Source organism: Dysidea avara, chromosome 1 (genome assembly GCF_963678975.1).
Source record: "Dysidea avara chromosome 1, odDysAvar1.4, whole genome shotgun sequence".
NCBI lineage: Eukaryota > Metazoa > Porifera > Demospongiae > Dictyoceratida > Dysideidae > Dysidea > Dysidea avara.
This window is the reverse complement of record NC_089272.1, coordinates 23,522,478-23,533,007: the sequence shown is the minus strand read 5'-3', so window position 1 is coordinate 23,533,007 and position 10,530 is coordinate 23,522,478. Positions and strand designations below refer to the sequence as shown.

The 10,530-nt window shown below is 39.4% G+C and overlaps 2 protein-coding genes across 2 annotated transcripts in view; one reads left to right on the top strand and one right to left on the bottom strand.

Annotated features, from left to right (window-relative positions):
- Positions 1 to 3,117: 3,117 nt before the first annotated feature.
- On the top strand, positions 3,118 to 6,217 carry LOC136236542 (uncharacterized). Its single transcript, XM_066026775.1, has 8 exons — positions 3,118 to 3,146; positions 3,861 to 4,033; positions 4,108 to 4,369; positions 4,412 to 4,916; positions 5,325 to 5,753; positions 5,821 to 5,887; positions 5,931 to 6,000; positions 6,058 to 6,217. Exons 1-8 carry the CDS (start codon positions 3,118 to 3,120, stop codon positions 6,215 to 6,217), a joined length of 1,695 nt encoding a protein of 564 aa, XP_065882847.1.
- Positions 6,218 to 6,782: 565 nt separating this feature from the next.
- Positions 6,783 to 10,530, bottom strand: part of LOC136236468 (uncharacterized) — a 42,054-nt gene continuing 38,306 nt past the window's right edge. Inside the window, exons 27-35 of the mRNA XM_066026655.1 lie at positions 10,456 to 10,497; positions 10,362 to 10,406; positions 10,214 to 10,270; positions 8,608 to 8,652; positions 8,512 to 8,553; positions 8,366 to 8,407; positions 8,266 to 8,307; positions 7,765 to 7,818; positions 6,783 to 6,844 (exon numbers count right to left, since the gene is read on the bottom strand). Coding sequence (XP_065882727.1) covers positions 6,783 to 6,844; positions 7,765 to 7,818; positions 8,266 to 8,307; positions 8,366 to 8,407; positions 8,512 to 8,553; positions 8,608 to 8,652; positions 10,214 to 10,270; positions 10,362 to 10,406; positions 10,456 to 10,497 — 431 coding nt within the window. The remainder of the gene's footprint in view (positions 6,845 to 7,764; positions 7,819 to 8,265; positions 8,308 to 8,365; positions 8,408 to 8,511; positions 8,554 to 8,607; positions 8,653 to 10,213; positions 10,271 to 10,361; positions 10,407 to 10,455; positions 10,498 to 10,530) is intronic.

Sequence of the window (10,530 nt, the reverse complement as noted above, 5' to 3'; positions counted from 1 at the left end):
AAGAATAGTATTAAAATCACAAAGAGATTACTTACTAAAGTAACCTCTAGTGTTCAACCTTCAAATCCTTCTGCAAAGGCTTGGAATGGTTGATTCAACTGTACAACAAGTAACAATGTTGTGGGTTGATCGACTTTTACACATTGCCGGTTAGTTTGGCTATAGATCTACAGTTACCACATCATCACGTCCAAATGATTCTGTATGCTGCAAGCGTGGGTAAAGCAGATGCTATTCTATTTTGAAACTGGGAATGAGTCAGCAATTTTCTAGAACTATGGGAGCTGTGCCCTACAGACCTCCAACCTGGTGCACCTTCCTTGCCAAACCCTGTATCTGTCCCTGTCCTCAATGGGGTTATATGACTAGAAATTGGTACCACTAAAACTATATAATACTACACAATCACAACTAACATTTGTGAACATGCTTTAAACCCACAATCAATGTTTAGGTACCTTTGTATAAAACTAATGTGGTAAATGTAGGTTTGTCTTTTCATGTGCACGCCTGAGTGGTATTATTACTTACACCATGGCCCCTCAGGATCAAATAAAACCTTTATGGCCATGGTATAAGTATTGCATACAGTTACATTTACACATACACACTTGACGTACTTGAAGTGGTTAAGTCACTAGCAGTTGGTGTTGGGGTGGCCACTACACAAAAGTACAAGTTAATTTGTAGACAGTACAAGTACTGTTATGAAATCATAGGATTGCAATATTATTATACAAGGTGAGCATATAAAATTATAAATCCTCTTCCTTACCTGATTTTTGTTTAGGTTGTTGTTTCTTTTTGCCTATGGAAAGAACAATGTAGAAGTATAAAGCTATGCTACTTCTTAGGTATACACTGTTCAGTAGCAATAAGTTGATTTAATTCTATAGACATGTGTAATGAAGGGGTGTGGTCATAAAATACACCTTTTGTGAAAATTACCAACCATTTTTGTAGGGCAAAATAAATGCATTGTCATTTGGAATTTATCAATCAAGCAACAATAGAAACAGGTACGTAGTTTGAGGACTAAAATGATTAATAAACTCAGGCATGGTAAAAGTTACCTCTCAGACTTTAAAGAAAGTTTTTAGGAGAAATTTTAAAATTTACGTTCATAAACCAGCTGTACGGAAAAGATTTATTTTCAGCAAACTCTGAGTATTGGTAAAGTACATATGACTACAAGGTTTGTATGTTAGGTAGTGATTACTTGATGCAGTATTATGGCACTCAGAAACAGTTCAAACAAATTTGCCCTACATTGATTTTTCCAATATTTTGCTCTACACAAATCCAGATTACATTGCACAAAAATGATGTAATATATTGCCATGCCTTTTTGGTTAAACCCATCATAATTACCTGACTTTGATGACTTTTTCTTCTTTTTTCCTAGAATGAAATAGAAAGAAAGTGTATACAAACAAGTTGCAACCGCATTTACATTGTGTACATAACTGATTTTAAAGGAACACTCCATCAGTATTGTTTACATCGTGAAGCTGTTTTAAGTTTATGATGCAAAATTACTTACTTAGTTGATGACCTAAAATTAATAAGTAGTTCTCAAATGTTTCTAAGACATGCTTTAATATTGTACTTGTACAACTATGAAGGGATAGCGAGATACAGCTGCATGTAATAAATGCTACACAGCAACTTGAGCCATGTATTACAACTAGGTGGATGGTTGGGGAGTGACCATCGTGGTTACAAAGCGCACAGTGATTGGTGCAGCTGGGAAAACATGTTAGGCTGTATCTCACCTGCCTAACTATTGATGTACAAACCCAAAATCCTGTCGTATCTTGTCCACTTGCTGTAAAAGTGCATATAATTACGTTAATGCGTGGTTGAATGATTTCGATACCGATGGAGTGTCTCTTTAACAACAAAGTAATTACCTGACTTGGGTGTTGACTTCTTTTTCTTTCCTAGAACGAAATAGAAAGAGTATACAAACAAGTTGAAGTGTAGTAGTACAGTACTTCTTATAGGTATATAGTGTGGATGTCGTGCTTTGACTGCTTTCTTACAGACATCCATTTTTGGTTACCATCATTGTAAGGTGTGTACACCTAATGCTGTTGTAACATGCACATGCATTGATTTACACGTGATAACTAGAAGGTGAACATCACAAAAATCTTAAAATGCACGTGTTCATGCAACCGCATTAATTTTACATTGTGTACAAAACTATGAAAACTGCTTTTTGAATATGTAGTTTAGTAATTTCTAAATTTTTTAATTTAATATTTCCACATGCTATGAATAAACTCATGCCCTAAACTATAGCAAAGTAAATAAGTAGCTATCTCACTTGGTTTTCAGCCTGCATGTATTGACCCATGTAACTTATTCAACATGAGTGCTATCCAATGCAACTATCAAAGAAGTAACAACATGATGCCAAATGCTACCTACTTCTCAGTTCTTGATGCTAACTTAGGCTACTGGAAAATCATACCTTGACAAAAAGTACAAAGCTTTGCACATTTAACAGCCCACTTGGCTGTTATATGCATTTGGCTTGTCAGCTACACAAGGCATTTCCAAAAGGTGAGGACAGAAATGTTCTAAGACATTCTTGTCTGGAGAACAAATAAGGATGAACATGATTCCAGACTGATAAAGGCTGCTAAAAAAATACAGAGTGGTAGTAGCATCAGGAACATCAGCAAAGCTTTTCAGCATTAAAACGGTTAGCCAGCAGTGCTCCTGTGCTTACTTACTTTAACCCTAGCCACCCAGTCAAATTATCAGTAGATGCAAGCTGCAAGGGTTTGAGTGCTGTTCTTTGGCAATATGATCAGCTAATTGCATATGCTTGAAGAGTCCTTACAGACACTCAACAATGCTAAGGGTCACCATCTGAATTTTCTCTTCTTTTCATGCTGAGGTGCTTGGAAGTGGAAAGAGTATAACGTTGTTTCCACTTTCTCCACACATCAAGAAACATTGCTGCAATCTAAGTCTAATGAATCTAGTGGTGCTAGTTTGTCCATGAGATAAGCAATGCTCAAAAGACTTCGAATACAGTTTATTATATCATGTGTGTGTGTTACATGTGCACATGTGTGCATTGTGTTACACAGTATATTAATGATGTCTCTGTTTCCATTGTTGACTAAATGGTATGTTTCAGGTGAAAATTCAACTGCAAAGAAACCAAATGCAAAGAACGATATGGAATTTACTGTTGTATTGTGTATGAAATTTGGTTGTGCATTTAATAACATTTCTGTCCATTGACATAACTTGCACTACATTTCTATAAAAATTTAATACACCAAAGAAGGAATGACCCAAAACTTTTATACCATAATTTCAACATTGTTCTTTATGTGTAGCATGTTTAGGAGTGGAAACAGCAAGAGACATTGTATTCTCGTCAGGCATGGCTGCTCATATTCAAGACACAGTAGTAAACTGCCACATCTGTAGCACCTATCAATGAAACAATGCAAAGGAGACAATGATAGCACTCGAACTTTCATGGTCACAAGTTGGTACCAACCTAGTTGAGATCAACAACCAAAATTACCTGGTCATAGATGATTATTTCTCTGGCTTTATTGAGATCAACTTGCTCCAAAACGGCACCACCAGTAAACAAATTGTCACCTGCTGTAAATCACAATTTCTAGACATGGAGATCCAGACAGACTGAACAGTTCACATGAGACTATGGATTAGCCTGAGCTAGCACCAAACAACAAGTCCACAATATCCACAGTCTAGTAGCATATCAGAGAAAGCTGTAGTATATCAGAGATTACTGCTTACCAAACTAGCAATCTTGCGATGGTCCTCGACTGTGTTTGATCTACTTGGCTTGATATCACCAGTCACAGTTCTGCCAAACTATTCCTTCAGCAACTATGGCAGGAGTACGTTAGCTGGGACACCACATTGAATGATGATCTTCTTGACAGGTGGAAAGTTTTTTCAGATGCCATCACAAATGCTACTACGCTACCGTTTCCCTGCAAGTATGCTGCCTCACTATTGAGACCTCAGAGTACGCACACTTATCTACATGTGTTTGCTGATGCCAGCCTTAAGGCTAACAGAGCTGTGGCATACATCCAGCAGGACCAAGGCTTACCTTCATTCATCATGTAAAAGTCAGGGCTGCTCCACTTAAGCAACTAACTTTGCCAAGGCTTGAGTTGAAGGCTGCTGTGCTTGCAGCTAAACTTAGCTCCTCTGTCAAGACATCCTTAAGCCTTGACTGTACTGTGAAGCTGTGGTCAGACAGTCAGATTGTCCTGCACTGGATAGCCATTCACAAGCCACTACGAGCATTCGTTACCAATAGAGTTGAAGAGATCCGCTCAATATCTACCTGCTGGAAGTAGTGTCCCTCAGCAGACACCCCAGCTGATCTCTTGACTAGAGGCATTACTGCTGAGCAGCTCAGATCGTCAGATCTCTGGGTACATGGTCCAACATGGGTGCCTACACAGTCTGCCTGGCCAACCTGGGACCCTGCAGAGGTTCTACTCACCTGTCTAGAATTAGAATGCATTGACCAGGTACACAGTGACTACACTAAAACCGACCATAATCCCCCAGTGTCAGTGGCAAGGATTATCAACATCAACGATTACAGCAAACTAACCAAACTGCTAGTGGTCACTGCATACACACTGCGGTTTGCCATCAATGCCAGACGCACATCCCCCATCACAACAGACACACATTTGTCACCAACAGAACTTGTAGTAGCTACAGTGAAGTGGATCCATGCTGTTCAACATGATCATTTCCCAGCAGAAGTTCAGAACCTGCAGTCACAATCACAGAGGCTGCCATTAGTACGACAGTTGAGGTTGTTCTTGGACAAGGACATGCTACTTAGGTGCAGTGGGCGAATACACAATGCCCCATTGTCTGAGTTGGTGAGGTTTCCATACCTTCTGCCATCGAAGCACCACTTCACTAACTTGGGTGATACTACAAGCACACACACAACTACATCACAGTGTCAACGCAACACTAACATTGCTATGCCAACGCTACCGGATACCCTCAGGCAGGCAATGAGTGCGATCACTCATCAGCAAGTGTGTCATCTGCAAGAGAGTTGCAGGTAAACTTTATGCTGCTCCAGACCCACCTCCACTAGTCAAGGATCGGGTGAATGCCACACGCTCCTTTGAAGTTACTGGTGTGGATTTTACAGGGGACCTGTATATCCGTAGTGGCACTGGAGAGTATAAGGTTTACATTTGCCTCTTCACCTGTGCGGTATCCAGAGCAATACATTTAGAAGTTGTTGTTGATCTAATCCTGCAGTGTTTTTACAGGCATTTCACAGATTCACCAGCCGGAGATCAACCCCACGACCGATGCTGTCAGATAACGAAGCCACCTATCAAGCAGTGGTGCAGGAGCTGCAGAAGTTATTCACATCTGCAACACTGACAGAAGACTTAGCCAGACAAGGTGTTGAGTGGCGCTTTATTCCCAAAAGAGGCCCATGGTTTGGAGGATTTTGGGAATGGCTCATCAGACTCACCAAGTCGACACTGAAGAAGGTACTAGGCCAAACGTACACCACCTTGGAGAGCCTCCAAACCATGACAACTGAAATGGAAGCGGTACTCAATAACCAGCCACTCACATATGTATCATCAGATGCCAATGATATTGAACCAATTACCCCTGCTCATCTGCTGCATGATACTTGCCACACCACAATGTCCAAGATGATGAACTGGATGATCCGACATATGGTGAGACCGCAGACTTAAGGAGAAGTGTGAAAGCCCAGGCTTTACTACTCTCACATTTTTTGAATAGATGGAAGACAGAGTACCTCACTGCGCTACGTGGGTTTCATCGAACAACAGGCTCCAACATGCAGAAGGTGAAGGTGGGAGATGTCATATTGATTCATGACAACACCCCAGGATACAATGGAAGTTGGCCATCATTGAAGAGATCAATAAGGGAGAAGACGGACTCATCCGCTCGGCCAATGTGAAAACATCCACTGGGAAGACCAATCGGCCAATCACCAAACTATACCCTTTGTAGGTCAAGGCAGCAGAACAGTCCACTATGGACAGTACGGGAGAGACAGCAACAACCCAACTACCTCAACGACCTGTTTGCCAAGCCGCCCTGCAAGGACATCAAAGAGTGCAGCTGTGGATCCACTCCCTCGCCCCCCCAGAGGATGTCAAGTATTGACTGACAGACATTTATTATTATTGTTGTAATTGCCATTGCTGTATAGATATGTGCGCATGTGTACTTCTAACACATTAAGACAGGCTTACTGAGTGCGAACACGTGTAGCTTACTCGAGCACTCCACCACTATACCTCACAGGGTTAGCTATTTCCCCCTCCCCCCTAGGTTTATACCTAAAGCCTTGAGAAATGGAAAGGCTTAATTGATCCCAAAATTGTATACTCAAATGGTCAACATTCAATGGCATCACAATAAAATATCACCAAAATTGAGTATATTTACACCTTCTGTAAGTTTTCAAAATTTTCCTGGGGAGCATTCCCCCAGATCCCCCTAGAATCCGTAGCGGCTCACTTTTCCCCCTAACTTAATATTCTGGGTTGAGCCCTGACAATACCTCTAACACCATCCATCAACAGTACTGATGATGAGAACAAACATGAAATGGGAGCCAGAATATTATTCACAATGGACCTCGCTCCTATGTAGTTAATAGGAGGACAAACCTACTGTCAGAATTGACGCCAGTATAAACCAGCACCTCGTAGTCTGAATGTATAACATAATCAAGCTGACCAAGGTTGTGATGACTGGTTAGAGGATGTTTGCATCATTAGTGATGTTGACACTATTGAGGAAGAGAGGCCAGTAAACTAAAGTACTACCACGTTACCCCTTGTACCATTTTGATGATCACACAGAACCCATCAAGGCATACCATTGAATTCATCATGCATATGCAACGTAATGTACATATTGGCTGTAAATGTATGATCACATACTCAAACAACAAGGGAGATGTAATATAATACACAAGCGAACATGTAACACATTACATAATAAACTGTATTCAAAGTGTTTCGAGTAGTGTTTATCACAACCAGGAGCCCTCATAAGTTTTGCAAGCCATGCCTTGTGATGCTTATGGTAACCAGTTTAAACAAAATTAACAAGAATATATCATACAGTTTTATCTGAAATAAAAATCCTTACAATTGTGGATAAGTTATTTCACCGGTGTAGCTGCATCATGTGCGCACACAATAATACATAAGCAAAGCTCAGACATAAAACTGTTCGGTTTTGGATAGTGTAAAACTTGCTAGCCAGGCCCACAAGTGGTTTCAGTGACCAGACACACCCTTTTCAAGTAAACACAATGAAAACAGAAAATTTACTTTCAATAACAGCATTTGTTCAAATGAAGGTTTATTTTCAAGCTTTTTTATATTTTCTCCCAAGCTTGTTTGCTCATGTGGGTGTTGAACAGACATACTGACTTGTATATATGCTTTCAGTAAACCAGGAACTGCTGACCTTTAGCTGGCTGTGAGTGTGCGCCTAGTTTAAAAATATTATGAATTTTAAACTCATAAAATAAATAATAAAGAAACAAAGAATGTCGGCCCTGACTATCAGTTACTGAAAAATGAAGTGGTCACTATGCTTTGATCTGTCTGTTCATCATATAGTCATGCAAACCAAGAATAGTTCTCTTTAGCTTTATGTAGTCTCGTGCTTAGTAACAATGCACAAGATATTACTAACCTTCATCCTCATCAGAGTCCATAATTCGAGCTCTTTTTGATCTTTTTCTGCTTTCTATGAAATGGAAAGAATATAGTATTTAATTGATGTCTGTATACACAGCCAAACTATATGTGAAGCTGTTCTAGAATCTATCTGCTTACTAAACTTTGATTGTTTAGCATGGTACAATGGACAATTCATGTTTGTGCTTACACTATAGGCAACACAAAGCCATTGATGATCTATCTGAAAAATCGACTCCTTCATACCGCAAAATGAAAATATAAACAAAACATACAGTAAAGGGAACATGCATATATCTTATCTACTCAAGCCACACACAGCCATCCCCAAGCTGGCCAGAGCTCTATTTGGGCCACAGATCGCTCATATGGATCGCCACTGTACTTGGGAAAAGCAGCCAGCAAAAGATATACAATGACTTTGTCATAGCCTTAGTCTGTCAAGTACCTTTTAATCAGTTGGTCTACACTATTTAGTATTCAAGAATGTACATACCGGTAGTTGGGGTGCTGGTGTCCACAAGTGGTGGCTGGCCATCTAGTAAACAAACCATGATCATTTTATTAGATATATTTTATAACTACATGTAACATACCTGCAACAGAATTGGCTGGCACCCCAGTTCTCTCTGGTGAGCCTAGTAAAAAGGTACGCTCAATAATTACACCAAAAAGTTAACATAAATAAAACAATCTCTACTCTAATAGAGAGGTCTACCACTATTTAGTATTCATTACATACCGGTAGTTGGGATGTTGGTGGCCACAAGTGCTGGCTGACCACCTAGTAAACAAACCATGATTATTTTATTGGATATATTTATATAACTAAACATACCAGCAGTGGAACTAGAAGAGCCTGCAGGTACCTCATCAGCCTCTCCTAATAAAATAATTGCACACACTTAACATTACGTATGTTCAAACTTTAAAAAGAGGATGAATAATAAAGATATCATGCTGCACGCAGTACAGAAATATTTTGATGGTGTACTCTCCCATACAGAAAGAGTGCATGCTGTAGTGTAAGGGGGTGGCACTCCAATATACTCTGTACTCCCATCTTCGTCATCGGTCAAAGTGGCCAAGCTTGAATATTAAGCCTTGATCCTTGACTGACATTAAAATCCATGCTTGACTCTTGACCAAATTTTTGTACAAGGAAACCTGCTTTGTTTCACTACTTTTTACTTATTTGATCCCTCAATTGCTAATTAATTAAACCTTTGTGCACTGAGGGTTGCTGTAGTTGCTTGTGAAGCCATATGAATTTGTTGTTACCACTTCAACTGCTGCATACTTAATTTATAAGTTAACAAGGTGCCATTAGGCTTCTCTTCATGAGTTTTAACAAACAAAACATGTGGATTGTTCTGCAAGCGCTTTATTCAAAAGTTATGGTGATATTTGCTGTTTGTCTTGGCCTTCCTTGCTTCTTTATGAACTCTCAATGTACAAAAAAGTTACAACACCTCAGACAACACCACATCAAAAGCTACTATGTTATTTACTGCGGCTTGTTTTGTGCAAATTTGGGGCCTTTCATTACAAACCAGGACAAAGCAGTAAAGCCAATCCACGTGTTGTCATCTGATGCTACAGATCTGGAAATAGTACATCCACATGTTTATTCAATTTCCCAGAGAGGTCTGGCACAATAGTGCTTCATTTTCATTTTCACTTGTATTTGTTTGTTACAAACAATGATAGGCCAACTACAATGAAATTTTAAGTAAGTACTCTGTAGCTAGTTTGTGAGATATGACGATAAATATTTGAAGTGACTGAAGTTAATATCTGTCCAGAATTAAGCACAGTTACAGTACGTTATAACTCAGCAGCTTTTACTCAGATCTTCTATACCACTGCAAGGATTTTCTATGATTGTTCCATCTACATACTGGTTTTCAGCTCATTCTTCATAGCGGTTTGCCTGGTAGGTATAAAAATTAATAGTTTTCTATTCGTGAAACTAGATCTTGTAATTGTGACACAAGTTGGGTTTTGTGTATGATCTCTACATGTCACTTGATTCCTTTCCAAGCAAACAAAAAGGCACTCCTATGATGTTTACTCCATCTACAGTTATATTTGCTACAACAAGTGCCTGTGCAGTAGGGGAGTCTACATATGAAATTTGAAGAAAATTGCCCCAGCCATTTCCGTGATACGAGTGGTCAAAATTTTGGGGTTCTTTTCAGTATTTTGTCTACTTCTTTTTGCACACTTGGAAAAATCTGCAATAAAATACAAATGCATACCCTGATCAAGCTAAAACTTGACACACTTTAAGGGCTCATTAGAATGGTACCATGTTTGGCGGGAACCCAATAAAGAATCACAGAGTTACGACTGGTTATTTGTGTAAAATAAGATCGAATTTATGTCATGCCCACAGGGTAAACTCCTTGAAGGAATGAGCTGAAAATTACTATGTCACGTACCATTGTTGGTGACCGATAGTGTCGGTGGTGGTGGTGGTGGTACTTGGTCATTGTCACCTATAGTAGTTGAAAACAAAACAACATCACACTTGTGAATTTTGTACAGTAGGATGACAACATTTTAAAATATACACATACATGTACATACCAGCAGGATTGGATGATTCTGGTACCGTTGATTGATCTAAAGTAGCTATAGTGAAAACAAACCATATTATATTTTATAACTACATGTAACATACCTGCATCAGAATTGGCTTGCACCCCAGTTCTCTCTGGTGAGCCTAGTAAAAACGTACACTCAATAATTACGTACA

What these genes read in the sequence shown, in the direction of transcription:
- LOC136236542 (XM_066026775.1), top strand. Translation starts at nt 3,118, where the DNA reads ATGTCTCTGTTTCCATTGTTGACTAAATG. An exon ending in CAGGCTCCAACATGCAGAAG is followed by an intron (nt 5,888 to 5,930) that starts GTGAAGGTGGGA and finishes ACAACACCCCAG; the next exon opens with GATACAATGGAAGTTGGCCA. An exon ending in GACTCATCCGCTCGGCCAAT is followed by an intron (nt 6,001 to 6,057) that starts GTGAAAACATCC and finishes TACCCTTTGTAG; the next exon opens with GTCAAGGCAGCAGAACAGTC.